Below are 17617 nucleotides of genomic sequence, written 5' to 3'. Positions count from 1 at the left end.
TTCCTGCAGTTCCGTTTAGCTTTGCCGGTATTTGAGGACACGCACGGGCTCCAGGTGAGTGACAATCGGCCCTAGTTTCCATGCAAGTAGTCGGCCTGGGTCCAGGTTTTCCCACTTCGGACTGCAACGAGTGACTGGCATGATTCAGTTCTTCCCTCCAAACAAAAGGATTCTTTCTCACAGAAAACTGGTGTGCAAGTAGTCAGGTTGCCACCCTCCAGGTACCAGCTAGAGATCTCCTGCTATTACAATTGATATCCAGCTGATAGAGATCTGCTCACCTGAAGAAAATGGCCATTTTGGATAGGGTGTCTTCGCCACAGGCGGGAGATTTTTGGAGCGGAGCCTGAAGAGGGCGGGGTTTGGGAGGAAAGGGACTTCAATGCCATAGAGTCCAATTGCCAAAGTGGCCATTTTCTCCAGGTGAACTGATCTCTGTCGGCTGGATATCAGTTGTAATAGCAGGAGATCTCCAGCTGCTACCTGGTTACATTTGCTAAGGTTACCCTTCGTGGGATCTGTTATGCATGCAGCACTTTGAAATTGATTACTATGGATGTGCAATAACAGAGGAATATGCTTGAAAGACTGATGAAGAATCCAAAGAATTTGAAACGGCCGTATCTTCCTTGAAGCAAATCCTCCTTGAACCTATTATTGTCAGAACTACTCATTTACCTGTATGATACTTATACAGAAGATTGATGTACATACAGTGAGAGACATTGCACTCTTGTTCAGATATATTCCTTGTCTTACCGTCCATGAGATGGGTTGTATAGTTGATGTATAAGATTTCTTGTTAATATGTATGTGTAATTGTTTGTGCGTAATTGTTAGACACAGTAGCTCATAAAAATATTTTTTGCACTTCATTATACTGGTTCGCTCCTGTACTAGTTTCCTCATCGGTTGATAATAGTACAGTGGTGTCTATTTTCTCCCCCACTACCTGGAGGTTGGCAACCTAAACTTTGGAAGATGGACTCTATTGCATTATACCCCAATGAAAACCCTCCCCTCTCCAAACCCCATCCTGCTCAGGCTCCACCCCCCCATATCTCCAGGTATTTGCCCACCTGGAGCTGGCAACCCTAGCTGCAAGAGACTTAAATTGGCTACCCCTTGGAGATGTTTTTATAGAGAGCTTAAAAGGACACCTCCGTCCATCCTGCGCTATTTTTCATTTACTGAAGTGTCACACGAGAGTAATGCTAGAAACGTTTGTAGAAAAGGCAAGAGCAGGTTGAAGAAATAGCAAAAACCCCCAGGTCTCGAAAGCCCCAAGTGCCTTAGAATAATAGAATCGTACAGTTGGAAGGGACCACCAGGGTCATCTAGTCCAACCCCCTGCACAATGCAGGAAATTCACAACTACCACCCACCCCCACACACACACACCCAGTGACCCCTACTCCATGCCCAGAAGATGGCCAAGATTCCCTCTCATCATCTGCCTCAAGGTCATAGAATCAGCATTGCTGACAGATGGCCATCTAGTTTCTGCTTAAAAACCTCCAGGGAGCCTGTTCCACTGAGGAACCTCTCTGACTGTTAGGAAATTCTTCCTAATGTCTGGATGGAAACTCTTTTGATTTAATTTCAACCCGTTAGTTCTGGTCCAACCTCCTGGGGCAACAGAAAACAACTCAACAGGGCCTTCCTGTCTCCCTTGGGTGGGCTCCCAGTGGTGGTGGGAGGGAGCAAATCTGCCCAGCCTCTCTGTTTGGTGGTGGGCTCGCTAGTAGACTGAGAGATGCCCTCTAGGGTTGCCAACCTCCAGGTACTAGCTGGAGATCTCCCGCTATTAAACTCATCTCCAGCCGATAGAGATCAGTCCACCTGGAGAAAATGTCCGCTATGGGATTGAAGTCTCTCCCCCTCCCCAACTCCACCAGCCTCAGGCTCCACCCCAAAATCCTCCCGCCGATGGCAAAGAGGGACCTGGCAGCCCCCCACCCCCTTACTGTCCCTTGAGAATAAAGCCAAGTTCATGTTCTTTTGAATATTTTTTTTTATTAGTAGGAATGCTAATGAAACACTAATAATTAGAAGAACATAAGAACATAAGAAAGGCCCTGCTGGATCAGACCATCAAGTCCAGCAGTCTGTTCACACAGTGGCCAACCAGGTAGGAAGCCACTAACAAGACGAGTGCAGCAGCACCGTCCTGCCTGTGTTCCACTGCACCCAAAATAATAGGCATGCTCCTCTGATATTAGAGAGAATAGGAATGCAGCATGACTAGCATCCATTCTAACTAATAGCCATGAATACCCTTCTCCTCCATGAATATGTCCACTCCCCTCTTAAAGCCCTCCAAGCTGGCAGCCATCACCACAATTTAACTACCGGTATGCATTGTGTGAAAAAATACTTCCTTTTATTAATGCCATAGATTAAGATTAAACACTACTAATAAAACCCTAAGCATTAGCAGAAGGGTTAATTGTCAGAAAAATAGTGTAATAATAAAATTTAACAGCAATTATGCCAACAACAATAATAATTAGCAGGCAACTGGGGATAATAAAAACTCATAGTTCCCAGAAGCAAGAACAGTCATGAACTCTTTTATGACGACATGTGCTCAGGGTAGGGTTTCTTAGGGTTGCCAACCTCCAGGTACTAGCTGGTAATCTCCTGCTATTAAAACTGATCTCCAGCCGATAGAGATCAGTTCCCATGGAGAAAATGGTCGCTTTGGCCATTGGACTCTATGTCATTGAAGTCCCTCCCCAAACCCTGCCCTCCTGAAACTGTGCCCCAAAATCCTCCTGCCAATGGAGAAGAGGGACCCGGCAGCCCTGATCCCCCCCCCCATACTGTCCCTTGCGAATAAGGCTAAGTCCATGTTTTTTGAATAATTTTTTTATTAGTAGGAATACTAAAGAAACACTAATAATTAGAAGGATTTAACATTACTAATAAAACACTAATCATTAGCAGAAGGGTTAATTGGCAGAAAAATAATGTAATAATAAAATTTAATAGCAATTATGCCCACAACAATAATAATTAGCAGGCAATCGGGAATAATAAAAAGTCATCATTCCCAGAAGCATGAACAGTCATGATCCCTTTTCTGACGACATGTTCTCAAGGTAGGGTTGCCCACCTCCAGGTACTAGCTGGAGATCTCCTGCTATTAAAGCTGATCTCCAGCCGATAGAGATCAGTTCACCTAGAGAAAATGGCTGCTTTGGCCATTGGACTCTACGGCATTGAAGTCCCTCCCATCCCCAAACCCAACCCTCCACAGGTTCCGCCCCAAAATCTCCAGGTATGTCCCAACCTGGACCTTGCAATGCCTCCTGATACGGTTGCCAACCTCCAGATACTAGCTGGAGATCTCCTGCTATTACACATGAACACATGAAGCTGCCTTATACTGAATCAGACCCTTGGTCCATCAAAGTCAGTATTGCCTACTCAGACCGGCAGCGGCTCTCCAGGGTCTCAGGCTGAGGTCGTTCACATCACCCACTTGTCTAGTCCCTTGAACTGGAGATGCCGGGGATTGAACCTGGGACCTTCTGCATGCCAGGCAGATGGTCTACCACTGAGCCACAGCCCCTCTCCATGGCTCTCCAGGGTCTCAGGCAGGGGTCTTTCACATCACCTACTTGCCTAGTCCCTTTAACTGGAGATGCTGGGGATTGAACCTGGGACCTTCTGCATGCCAAGCAGATGCTCTACCGGTGAGCCATTGTGTCCACACAATGTTGTGTCCAATCTAGCCATTAATGTGGACACTCCCCTTTACACAGTATGGGGCAGGGGATGGTGGAGCAAAGTCCATCTTCAAAATGGCAGCGCCTGGAGACAATGGCTCCTTTGGCCATTGGACTCTATGGCATTGACGTCTCTCCCCAAACCCCACCCTCCTCAGGCTCTGCCCCAAAAACCTCCCACCATTGGCGGAGAGGGACCTGGCAGCCCTGATTCCCCCCCCCCCATACTGTCCCTTGCGAATAAGGCCAAGCAAGAGATCAGTTCACCTAGAGAAAATGGCTGCTTTGGCCTTTGGACTCTATGGCATTGAAGTCCCTCCCCTCTCCTAACCCGCCCTCCACAGGCTCCGCCCCAAAAACCTCCCGCTGGTGGGGAAGAGGGACCTGACAACCCTAGTAGGAGGCCCCCGGGGAACCCTATATAAGCTACCTTGAATTCCATGATGGGAGAAAGGTAGGTTGTAAAGAAATAAGAGTTTGGAGCTGCCTATATTAGTTTCTTCTCGTGTTGGAAAAATAGGACTTGTCATGTAAATCTCAAAGTTTCACCGTGTTGCAAACCTAATGCGAGCAGACGAGCCCTCACTCAAAGGAAACTTATGAAAACTATTGTGCTAACTATCTACAAACTAAATATCTGTTCTAATATCTAAGCAAACAAGGCATTAACAACATGCCTACAATTAAACCATCACAGCTACAATATCTTACACAGTCTTGCAACACAGTAGGTAACACACAACACCAAGTGTAAGTAGACAATATGCACCTTGTAAACGTTACATATACCACAATGCACACAATGATCCCTCCACTTGAGAATTCTCCTGTAAACTAGTTACCCCAAAAGGTCCAAGTAGGAGAAAAGTCCTCAAAGCGTGGAGGTATGCAAACGCAACCGGCACTCAATACTTGTGTGCAGGATGAGAAGTGGGAGACTCAACCAATTCGTAGGTGCCCGAAGTACACTGGCGAAATGGTCCAAGGTGTCGGGTACAAGACGAAAGAACAACCAACAAGTATGTGTGGTCGATTCACACCGCGTTGAGGACTTTTCTCCTCCTTGGACCTTTTGGGGTAACGTAGCCTACAGGAGAATTTCCAAGCGGAGGGATCACTGTGTGCATTGCGGTATATGTAACGTCTACAGGGTGCACGTTGTCTACTTACACTTGGTGTTGTGTGTTACCTACTGTGTTGCAAGATTGTGTAATATATTGTAGCTGTGATGGTTTAATTGTAGGCATGTCGTTAATGCCTTGTTTGCTTAGATATTAGAACAGATATTTAGTTTGTAGATAGTTAGCACAATAGTTTTCATAAGTTTCCTTTGGAGTTGTAGATATTTGAATTAAAAGAATTTATAGATACTGAGCCAGCGTGCTGTTGTCTCAGCTTTTCCTGATCACCTAGAGGTTGGCAACCCTCTATGTGCCATGACTGCAAAAATAAGTGACCTTGGAACTGGGATGAGCTGGTCTGGATTAACCCATGACCAGCTGCAGAGAAAAGATACGAAGAAGTCAGTTCCACTGGAAAAGTCAGTGTTGACGATATAGTTGTACTTGCTTATCTGGGTGACTATAAATGTACTTGGGAGAGGTTGGTAATCCCCCCACCCCCCAGGATCCAGCTTTGCTGTCTCCTGTGATCGCATAATAAAGAATTCAACAGCTTTGGAAATCATTTTTAGGGCCTTTCTTCAACATAACCAAAATCTGCTTCATCCCCCTTGCTAGTTTTAGCAGAATTGTACCTATTGGTAGTCTAATGCTTGGTAACCTATTGGGATTCTCCCCCCTCCCCCTTTGAATACTGTGGTAGGTTTAAAGGTAGAAAGATATATAAAACAGTGGAATATTTAACAGGCCATTATTTGCAGTTCTCCTTGGCTGCATTCTTCCAGCTTAATGCCACGGACTTGAAAAACACACAGAGGGTCATTGAGAAATAGTTTTACGCTTTATTGAAAACAGAAGTGTCTCAGTTGCTCAACCAAATCTGATAGAAGAAATCCCAGAGAAGTCTACAAACAGTACACAGTACCATTGTTTGGGGGGTTTCATTGTTTTAACCAAGCTTCCAAGGGAGTAATTGCAGCCAGGTTTAAGTTGTGCAAATGCTGAGCCTCATATGGTTTCGAATTCTGGGCCTATTTATTTTTCCGTGGAATTCTCTCTGTGAGCGCCACCGGATTATGTACCTAAGGCGTGTGAGAATTAGAAATGAAGCCCTGTAATCTGCAAAAAGGCCAGTTTTGTGGCCAATGTGGAGAAGTATTGGTCGTACGTTTCTGGATGACTACGTCTCCACCCACTGATTGCCTCCAAACCAAAATGCAGCACTTGGTAGAAGAAGCTGGGTCTTTACTCAAAGAGATAGTTAGAACAAGAGTTCCCCACCTCCAGGTGGTGGCTGGAGATCTCCCGCTATTACAACTGATCTCCAGGTGACCGAGATCAGTTCCCCTGGAGAAAAGGGCCGCTTTGGCCATTGGACTCTATGGCATTGAAGTCCCTCCCCTCCCCAAACCCTGCCCTCCTCAGGCTCCACCACCAAAATCTCCAGGTATTTCCCAACCCACAGCTGGCAACCCTAGTTAGAACAGACAGGAGTGTTGACCAAAGAACAAGGTTCTTGGCGTGGAGACGGCTTTGTGCAATAGATTCTCAATTCCTTTATTTACCTATAAAGACCGTGCCTTTCCCCACACATCTAGCAAAGGAGCCTAGGGTTGCCAGGTCCCTCCTCACTACCAGCGGGAGGTTTTTGGGGCAGAGCCTGAGGAGGGTGGAGTTTGGGGGAGAGGAGGGACTTCAATGCCATAGAGTCCAATGGCCAAAGTGCCCATTTTCTCCAGGTGAACTGATCTCTATCAGCTGGAGATCAGTTGTAATAGCAGATCATCTCCGGCTAGTACCTTGAGGTTGGCAACCCTAAAGGAGCCTCTCACTAAATGGAGGGTCCTTCCCTACTATGACCATTAGGTTGTACTTCCCCCACCCCAAAACTAATTTAATACACAAGACTTACAGGCACCTATGTATTTGCTACGAGGAGACCAACAACAACAGTAGGGGCTGTAATATATGGTTGTTGGACTGGGAATCATTCCTAAACTATCCTTTTTATCATGAGTGAGTGAGAGAGAGAGAGAGAGAGAGAGATTTACAAGAACTGAAGTTAATGCCCTGCCAAAAGACAGGGGGATTCCAGCAGGCTGATGAAATGGGGTTTCTTCCCCCCTGAAAGCTAAACTGCAAATTCACTCCTGTGGCTTTTAAATATTGAAATAAGTTTGCTTTTAATGATTGAGGGGGCAAACAATCCAACACATTGAAAAGTTCCCATTGAATATTATGGTCAATGGTAGGGTTGCCAAACTCCAGGTGGGGACTGGAGATCTCCCGGGATTGCAACTGATCTCCAGAGATCACTTTTCTTGGAGAATGTGGCTCCTTAGCAGGGTGGATTCGATGGCATTATACCCTGCTAAGGCCCCTCCCCTGTCCAAACCTCGCCTTCTCTATTCTCTACCCCCAAATCTCCAGGTATTTCCCACGACGTAGTTGGCAGCCCAAGTTAACCCCCTGTGGCAGTACGTATGGACCCAGGTTTTTAGGTTTTGCATTGTTGACACTTCTGTGAAACAATTTTATGCTTTGGGGCGTACATCTCAAAAGCCCAGTTCTCAATCCCAGGTATATAGTTTATAAGATTTATTTATAGTCCGTCTTTCTCACTAAGACTCCAGGGGGATTCCACAGTGCAAATAATGCCAACAACGAAACAAGACAGCTAATAAGCAATGTGATAGGACTAGGATTATAATATATGAAGGTAGGCTTTGGTCACTGGGTTGAAGGGAACACAGGCTCTCTGTGCCCTCGGGTGATCAAATTGCGAGAGCAGAAACAATGAACTCTCAGCACCCAACTAACCACGTCCTTCTCGGAAAGACGAGAAGACAGCTTGTAAAAGGAATGCAGATGTTTATCTGCAGCGGAGGCTCTGCCTTGCCACTCGCGAGCCCTTTTGACCGCTCGACTCTGCCTTGATAAGAGGACGCATTCAGCGCCAATGACAACATCAGTTATCTGCAGCCCCCAAAGGCCCTTCTGGGCTGTTTTTGTGCTCTTTCTCCCAGAGGAGGCTCAGACTGACCCTTAGGGAAGGTCAACAGCTTCATTATTGTGCGGGAGACAAAGCTCCCCCAGGCACAGGAAATGAAAGCTAAGTCGAGGCCCTTTGAAAAGAAAGACGTTTCCCTCTCTTGAAAGGAACGAAACTGGCGCTGCCCAGGATGCTTTTCATCTGAGCAGGACCTCCGGACTGGATGCTAACTGATGTGAATCCCGCGAAGAAAGGAAGGAAAGGCAGGGTCTTCTTTCCTGGCCGGGGAACATAAGACCAGGGGCCGGGTGACTCTCGGGGAGCCTTCCTGATAATGGACGAGGAGGGCTTAATTGGCAGCTCCATCGCCTCCTGTGCAATTCTCCTTTCCAGGTCCACCAATTCGGTTGCCAACCTCCAGGCACTTAGCAAAAAAACTCAATTCCACTGTTAATACAATGGTGTAAGAACTAAACAGGGCAAGCTCAACAAGTCAGAAATATCAAAAGTGTATATTTAACATTACAATCAGTGCAGAAAAGACTAAGAATTACGATTACAGTGTGACAAGTTACGCTGGCAAAAAGAATTGCAGCCCCTTTGGAGGGGGAGCATAAATTAATTCTAAGAAATATAAAAAATAGCAAAAACATATGAAAATGACTATGGGGAGCTAATTAAGCCCTCTAAGCAATTCGTGTTCCTCCTATAGAAAACCGGGACAACAAATATCCGGGTTTCCTATGATCCCCGTTTGAGGCTGATGAAGCTGCTTTTGGTGAAAACGCCAGAAATATCCGGAAAAGCGTTTCCTCTTCGTCTTGGCTTGCGGCGGCGCAACGGCAAGACTTGTTACAATTGGAATTGACATTATACTCACCCAAATGAAGTGGACTTTGTTTCACGTCTTTTTGGATTTAGCCAGTGTGCTTACCTGAATTATTACCTTTGTAACAGCTTGGGTACCTATTTCCTGTATATATTTGTACATAACGTGTCACACTGTATTCGTAATTATTAGTCTTTTCTGCACTTATTGTAATGTTAAATATGCACTTTTGATATTTCTGACTTGTTGAGCTTGCCCTGTTTAGTTCTTACAACCTCCAGGTACTAGCTGGAGATCTCCTGCTATTACGACTGATCTCCAGCCAATAGAGATCAGTTCCCCTGGGGAAAATGGCTGCTTTGGCCATTGGACTCTATGGCATTGAAGTCCCTCCTCTCCCCAAACCCCGCCCTCCTCAGGCTCTGCCCCCCAAAACCTCCCACCGGTGGCAAAGAGGGACCTGGCAACCCTATTTATACTGTCCAGGGTTGCTGAGTTCGGCTTGGAAAATTCTTCGAGATTTGGAGGTGGTGCCTAAGGAGGGCAGAGCTTTGGAGACAGAAGGAAGCTGAACAGGGATGTGATGTTACTCTAGGACTTCCATTTCTCCTCGACCCTATGGTATACCATAGAGTATAACCTCCAAAGCAGCCATTTTCTCCAGGGGAACTAATCCGTGTTGTCTGTACTGGAGATCAGTAGTACTTTCGTCCCCAATGAGAAAAGTACTACTAATACCCCTTTTCTCCCCAACGAGGACCCAAAGCAGCTTATACTGTTCTCCTCTTTTCTATCTTATCCTCACAACAACCCTGAGGGGTAGATTAATGTTGAGAGTGTGTGAGTGGCCCAGTCACCCAGAAAGCTTCTGTGGCGAAGTGGGGATTTGAACCTGAGCCTAGCCTAACCTAACCCACGCAGAAAAAAAGCACTTAGATGCCTGAAATGGAAAACTGTTCTCGTGTCTTGATTATAACTTTATTCTTTTGCCGTTTGGGACGCAGTTTTCAAGTGAGCCAAGTTCCCCCCCCCTGGTATTTTTAAGCAAACAACATGTAAAACATCCTACTAGCCATGTTACAATATTGTGTGTGGTTGGACCCCGAATTCCAGAGACAGATGCGTTGAGTTGACATTGAGTCTTCCTATGGATTTATTTAACAGCAAGAGAACTCCTGGGCCAAGAAATACCACTCATACTTGATTTAAAGGTCTTTCAATCGCCTACTTCATAAGTCAGCGGGGTACAAAAATGCTTAGGAGGATCTGTTCCTTTATAGATTCCAGACAAGCACTTTATTAAACATCTGCATATAACTTTTGGACAGCAAATTGTGATAAGTCAGACTTAAACTAGAAATATGTATGTTTGTTCGTTATCTTTTCTTTTGAAAATGTTAATAAAATATTTTTTAAAAGGAAGACTTAAACTAGAAATACCATGCAAAAAATAATAATTGGTGCCATTTAAAAAAATGGCTCAGATATAAGTCAGATTTGAGTCCAGTAGCACCTTTCAGGGTATGAGCTTTGGAGAGTCGAGGCTCCCTCAAATGTCACCGTTCTACTGCAGACCAACACAGCCACCCTCTGAAACTATCTTCATGGAAAGGACAGAGATAGCCAGTGTGAATAATGGATGTTAGACACGAATCGGAGAGACCGGGATTCAGGTGTCATCTCTGCCAAGGTTTTAGTTCTCTCGCTGAGAGCCAGCATTGTTTAGTGGTTAAGAGCGGTGGTTTGGAGCGGTGGGGTCTGATCTGGTGAACCTGGTTTGATTCCCCCCTCCCCCACAAGAGCGGCGGATGCTAATCTGGTGAACCAGGTTGGTTTCCCCCTCTCCTCCACGTGAAGCCAGCTGGGTGACCTTGGGCTAGTCACAGCTCTCTTAGAGCTCTCTCAGTCCCACCTACCTCTCAGGGTGTCCGTTGTGGGGAGGGGAAGGGAGGGTGATCATAAGCCGCTTTGATTCTGCCTTAAGTGGTAGAGAAAGTTGGCATATAAAAAACCAACTCTTCTTTTGGCCCCAGTGAATGAACAGCATGACTTAATTCAACGTAGTTTGCATGATCTGCTGGCAGCAAAGATTGCAGGAAATCGGTTTTCAAAAACTGGATCAAACGTGCATGCAAAAGAAATTTTTTTTCCACAAACGCTGCTGGCCTGCTGGCATCGTCACGTTAATTGTTCCAAGGAAAGCCTTGGGTAAGATGGAGATCAGCACAATCCCAGCTGGTGATGCCTGTTGCTTTAATTAAAGGGCCGTGAACAGTCTCACTCAATTATGGGGTTTACCAAGCTCTGACTAGATCTTTGTGTGCTCACAAGGGCAAGGAACAACTGTTGGAAACTACTGTATGAAACAGGAAGAAGGTCGGAAGGACTATTAACCAAAGAACCTATAAACTGTTTGACTTCTCCTAACACAATAGCAATGCACCAGCTCTCTGTTTTTACTTCAGGGGCTGTAGCCAGACAGCAAGGATTCTGTGCTTCCCTGGCCACTGTTACCACAAATGCACAGGCATTCATTCACACTGGCAATGGAGAATCTACGCTAGAGTGTTGTATGCATTTTTCGCTGTCTATTTTATGTATTTATTTTTCAAATGCATAGCCCGCCCTCATTCCCAGCCAGGCCGGGCTCAGGGCGAGTAACAACCTCTAAAATACATAACTCATCTTTTCCCCTGACCATGCCACTGGAAGGCTTTAAAAGTTTTTTTAAATCGGTAATTGCTATCAGTAGTAGTGTTATAACGTTAAAACGATCTGTTACCATGATCTACTCTTTCATCTTCACATAACACATAGTTAAATTGTGGAACTCCCTGCCCCGTGGAGGCTTTAAGAGGGGACATGTTCATGGAGGAGAGGGGTATTCATGGCTACTAGTAAAAAATGGATACTATCCTCTCCAGGATCAGAGGAGCATGCCTATTATATGAGGTGCTGTGGGACACAGGCAGGACGGTGCTGCTGCAGCTGTCTTGTTTGTGGGCTTCCTGGAGGCACCTGGTTGGCCACTGGGTGAACAGACTGCTGGACTTGATGGGCCTTGGTCTGATCCAGCATCGCCTTTCTTATGTTCTTATCTAAATTCCCAGCTTTAAAAAAGTCTGTTTTTTTTTTGGGGGGGGGGGTTTGTCTAGAAAACACTAAGAAAACATAGGCCATTTATGCACGGCTGTTTCCTCGCGGTCACCCCACCAACTATTTTGGGATTTTGCTTTATGCTTGTATTTTCTGACCATTCAGAGGTCGCCTCGCTCTCCCAGTGCGTTTTTCCCGGAGTTTTCTGGATGCGTGTTTAGCCAGCATCCAGAAAATGCGTGGAAACGCGTGGGGAGAACGAGGAGACCTCTGAAGGTCGGGAAATGCAAGCATAATCAAAGCCAAGCCCCGAAGTAGTCGGCGGGGTGACCGCGAGGAAACAGCCATGCAGAAATGGCCATAGACTGGAAAGTTGTCTGACACACGGGAGTGGCCCAGACCTTTAAGGCTGCCATGATAGCCATGGAGCTGCCCTAGACATTCTGGCCCCTATGAACATAAACAGGACAGATACCTGATTTGGCTCTCCCTGGGGACAGAGCGCGTGGCTTGGTAATGGAAGTTTCCACTCTGTTGTCATGGTCTGACCACGGACATTTAAAATGTCCACAGCAGTGGGGGATTGGTTAGGATACTCTGCCCCAGGAGACTGACGGCTCCAGAGGATTTGACATCTGAGATTTTTTGTGTCAAGAAAGCTGGCACTCCTGTCGAAGTCGTGGTAGATTTGTGCAATACACAGGTGACTCAGGCGGGCGGCACCATTCCTCCGGAGCTGCTCCTCCCCTCCCACAAAGCCCAGAGTACCTCTTAGTTTACCAAGGAGATTGGGGGCAATGCAATGGTTGGGCAGAAAGAGCTCATGGAGGAAAACTTGAAGCAAATGCCACCCAAGCGTGGATTAGAGCCAGGGTTGCCATTTGCCCACTGCAGGCAGGAGACGCCCCGCCAGCACTCTGCTTTCCCTGGCAGCTCTCCACGGGACGGTGGGAGAAAACTGGGAGGGACAAAACAGCGTTATGTCGGTGCTGTAATGTCCCTTCTGGCTGCGCGACCAAAAGTGATGTCACCACATGGCAGGACACCGTAGGAGTCACTTGAAACTCTATGGTAAAACCCTGGAAAGACACAGCGATGTCGTTTCCAGTTAGGCAGCAGGAACCGATGTCACAATGCCAATGGATGCTGTTTTGGTAAGCCCTGCCCCCCACAGTCTCCCAGGGGTTGCCAGCTGAGGGCTAGTGACCCTAGTTAGAGTGACGGTGCCGACTCTGTGGTGGTGAAGCAAACTCAGTTCTCTGCTGCCACCACTTATGACTTGTGGATCCTGAATGCCTAGGGTTGCCAACCTCCAGGTACTATCTGGAGATCTCCCGCTATTACAACTGATCTCCAGGCAACAGAGATCAGTTCACCTGGAGAGAATGGCCACTTTGGCCATTGGACTCTATGCCATTGAAGTCCCTCCCCTCCCCAAACCCTGCCCTCCTCACACTCCGCCCAAAAACCTCCCGCCGGTGGCAAATAGGGACCTGGCAACCCTATGACTGCCCGTGGGCTTTCCTAAGTAGAAAGTTCATTCAGATCTGACAGGCCTTGGCCAGACTCCTTGTGCGTAGAAATTTATGTTAGAAACCGGAACAGAAAAAAGAGCCAAATTCAGAAACATAAAAAACACAAAAAAACATTATTTAATCTTCATACAGTAGTTTAACTATAGTGCACAAACACGGCTCCTCCTTTAGTGTTCCTCAAGTTCATGTGCCAAAGTGAACAATCATACAACACTGCGCAATTCCCCCCCCCCCCCAATACACTTTTAGATCAGACATCTGATATTCTGGAATGTGTTGCGGTCCATTCTTAACATTATAGCAGCATTGAATTTTATTAACTTGAACAACAACAACAACACAAAAAAGGGACCTCAGAACTAATCAGCCTCACTTTATCCTCAAAGCCGCTTTAACAAGCAGGGCAGTCATATACTATAATTGCTATTCCACAATTTAATTGTTCTGTTCTTAAATCTAATTTTGCAGCTGGGGGTTAAGTGGATTCTGCAGCTTTTAAGAACATGAAAGCAGAGCACATGTGCGCAACAGAAAGCGAACCGTCTCTCGACTGGGTTTGTTTACAGTGCCATCAGATACCGTAAGAATGGCTCGCTACAGCGCTACAGAAATGACTTTGCAACCAGTTGTTTAAAACAAAATGAAAAGAGCTAGACAACGAAAGATCGTTCACTGCCGAGACTGTCGTTTTACATGGAACCATCCCAATTAATCATCTCCCGGTTCACTTGGTACAACGGCAAGGGACCCAGTCGCAAAGTGTTATCTCGTGGGCCCTTTTCAGATAGATCATCTGCTTAAAAACTAGTTTGTAGTTGCAACATTTAGAAAACCGGCCACTAAACATATTAACCTCATAGCAAAAACAAGAACTTGGTCTATCCAAATGTGTGACATATCCCTCACAGAAAACGACAATATAAAAAGGAACCAGGGACCTTTCCATTCAACAGGTGGCATGGCCACGATAACAGCACGCTCCCTGAGTATTATGGTCCTCGTAACGAACAGCCAAAATGTTCTTTACTCAACAAGTGTGTTTATCAAACCTGGAAGTAGTTCAAGAACAGGAACAGGCTCGCAGACGTTCATTCTATTTTGTGTGCTGCAAAGACGCTCGACGCCAACAGGAAAGTTCAAATGGTTACGAAAAGTGCACACGGAAAGCCTGCTCGAAAGGTCAAACACGTTAATAAAAAAGAATTTCAATTTTTATTTAGAAGAATTCAATGCATTAACTGTGTAAGAATCGAAACCGAGGTGTATGGAGGCCCAGGCATTTTGTGGCTTACCCTTTCTTTTCAAATTGAAGACCGTGTTAAGCATGTTCTTTTTTTGAAAAACCATCAGGAAAAGAGGAGCTTCGGCTTCTCTGGTCCACCGACCGGAAACAGTTAACGTTAAGTTGGTTCCTGAGTGACCATTCTCCCACCCGCAAGCACCAGTCATCTTGGAGTCAGGCCAAGAGATCTTACCTGTTCGTTTCTTCTGCCCCAATCCACCTACGTAGCAAAGAAGCCACCGACCCCTCCACAGATGAAAGCCAATTCAACAAATAACATTTTACTTCAATACTCTATGTGGCAAGTTTTAAAAATAAATTATTTTAACCATTATTAAGAACTATCCAAAACCTGCCCGTAAAAAGGCACACGACGGCTGCACAGTGGCAACGGAATTAACAGAACAAAGTCTTTTTTTGCACCAAAAATAATAATATTAATAATAATAATAATAATAATAAAACACATATTTCTTGGTGGGGATAAACCTGTGGCAATATTCCAGTCTCTTGCCCACAGAATCTGATCCGGTAATACACATACAGTGCTTCTCTTGACCGAACTAACTGAGAGGCAAAAACTGTCTTTAGGAAAGAAGAAACTTCTTCCTATTGTTTAGGTTTCCCCTGGTAACAAGTTTTCTTCATGGGACAGGAGCTTTAATCTTCAAGTTCAAAGCTTGTTTCATCATACGGTTGAGGACGAGATGGCCTGGGATGCCGGGAATATTTCAGATCCAAAAAGTCGCCCAGTTCATCCAGAGCGTGGAGAACCTGCAATACAATTGGACTACATTAGACAAGTTTGAAAAAGGATGACAAAGTTCCCTTCACTTCTACTCAGCATGTTTGGCAAGCATCAGTGAAGTAGAAGAAGTTGGTTTTTATATGCCGACTTTCTCTAGCACTTAAGGGAGACTCAAACCGGCTCACAATCACCTTCCCCTCCCCACAACAGACACCCTGTGAGGTAGGTGGGGCTGAGAGAGTGTGACTAGCCCAAGGTCACCCAGATGGCTTCGTGTGTGGGAGTGGGGAAACAAATCCAGTTCTCCAGATTAGCCTCCGCCGCTCATGTGGAGGAGTGGGGAGTCAAACCCGGTTCTCCAGATCAGAGTCCACCACTCCAAACCACCTCTCTTAACCACTGCACCACGCTGGCTTTCTCTCTTAGAAAATAACTGAGGAAAGGGATAGACGGGTACGGTTGAAAACTCTGGTTCGTGAAATTCCTGGAGATTTGGGGATAGTGTCTGGGGAGGAGAGGTTTGGGAGAGGAAGGAACTCAGCGGGGGTGGGATTCCACAGAGCTCCACCACTGAAGATGCCATTTTCTCCAGAGGATTTGACCTTTGTAGTCTCCAAATCAGTTATAATCTTGGATTATAATTGGAGGTTGGTAATCCATCGTGTTCTTCTACATTTGTAATTGTGTTAAGCGAGGTCCGACTTTGGCTTCTCGGGCTTACAGCGCAGGCCTAAGTGCGCCTAAGTGGGTGAGCAGGCAAGGGAGGCCTACCCCCATGCTTGCCCAAAGATATTGTTATGGAGATATAAGGGGAAAGGCATGTATCTTCATATGAAGGGGTGGGGGCTAGTGCCTTACTTTTTATTGAAAGGTGGGAATTCAGAGAACCTGCTATGCATACTGTTAGAGCGTTACATCGATATAATGATAATCAATTGCTGATTAAAAAACAACAACTGAAAGCTCGGGTAGCTGGAGGGGAGAAATGGCCGCAGTTATGCCCATTTAATATTTTCTGGTAACATATGTTGAAACCTACCTTGCTTCTCTCTGTTTTCTTTATCACCAACACATGGCAATGTGTACACACAATTTTTATCCCCTTTGTAACTTTTTTAAAAAAATAAAAGCTTCCATAGCCAAGCATTGATGACCAAACAAATAAGAAGCAACTAATATTGTGAGGCTCCTCCACACCATGTGGAATGCAGTGTACCTCCTGCCGCGTGTTGCGCTTACCTTGTCTAACATCTCTCGAGTATGAGCTGCTGACACACAAAACCGAGCCCTGGATTCTCCGAGTGGGGTTGCTGGGAAGCCAACTACAACCACCCCAATATTTTTTGCTAACATGCGTCTTGAAAAAGCCCTGGGTAAGGAAGCAAGAAGAACAAGTTAATTCTTCCAAACTGGAGGATTCCGCCCCCCCCACAAATAGAAATGTTATTGCACAAACGATAATTTATCTCACTGCAAATACAGTGTAAAAAACTTAGATTTGGGAGACAGCGGCAAAGTTCTATTTAAGCACGTGCAGGGAATGACTGAAGGGAAAAGTCAATGAATATCAAACGGTATCAATACTCCCAGGATTGGAATATCAAACGGTAGAGCCATTCTTCACTGATGGCAGGCTTGGACAGCATCGAGGAAGTGACGAAGTCCAACCTGGATATCTATGTCACTCCTGGATGGGTCAGATTGATGATAGTGGGTATTTCTCAGCAGGGTGTTTCCCTTTGCTCTGGCAGGTGCTGGTAACGTGCAACCCCAGAGGGTAACGAGCCCTCCAAGGTAGACTTCAGGTCTAGGGCACGGGAGTCTGTCAGTACGTTCCAGGATGGGAGATCTACATTGAGCCAGTGTGGCAGAGTAGTTAGAGCAGGGGGTGCCGAATTCATTTGTTACAAGGGCCGGATATAACATAGATGTCATTTGGTTGGGCCAGGCCACGTGTACCAGCCTGCAGCAGGCTCGCCAGCCCAGATCCAGGAGCAGGGTGTGTGGCCGCCTTGGCTGATGAGCCCTGCATGTACAACGCCCTCCCCATCAGCCCTCGACTCCAGAGGTGGCGGGGAAGGGCAAGCTACACACCGGGCTGAATCCCCTGCCTTAAGAATGTAAGAACACAAGAAAGGCCCTGCTGGATCAGACCAAGGCCATCAAGTCCAGCAGTCTGTTCACACAGTGGCCAACCCTGTGGGGGTCCCAGCCAGGAAGCGCCGTGGATCAAAAGGCCCCCGCAGCCCAGAATCAGGAGCGGGGGGACAGTGGGGGAGT

General features: G+C 46.1%; 1 protein-coding gene across 1 annotated transcript in view; it reads right to left on the bottom strand.

The window, feature by feature from the left end:
- Positions 1-15200: 15200 nt before the first annotated feature.
- The window catches only part of SPTLC3 (serine palmitoyltransferase long chain base subunit 3), a 73310-nt gene continuing 70893 nt past the window's right edge, over positions 15201-17617 (bottom strand). The window contains exons 11-12 of the mRNA XM_056856353.1: positions 16577-16706; positions 15201-15363 (exon numbers count right to left, since the gene is read on the bottom strand). Coding sequence (XP_056712331.1) covers positions 15250-15363; positions 16577-16706 — 244 coding nt within the window. The 3' untranslated portion in view covers positions 15201-15249. The remainder of the gene's footprint in view (positions 15364-16576; positions 16707-17617) is intronic.

The sequence above is a fragment of the Euleptes europaea genome, chromosome 10 (genome assembly GCF_029931775.1).
Source record: "Euleptes europaea isolate rEulEur1 chromosome 10, rEulEur1.hap1, whole genome shotgun sequence".
NCBI classification, from domain to species: domain Eukaryota; kingdom Metazoa; phylum Chordata; class Lepidosauria; order Squamata; family Sphaerodactylidae; genus Euleptes; species Euleptes europaea.
The sequence above is the reverse complement of the archived record's forward strand: the minus strand, read 5'-3'. Positions and strand labels throughout refer to the sequence as shown.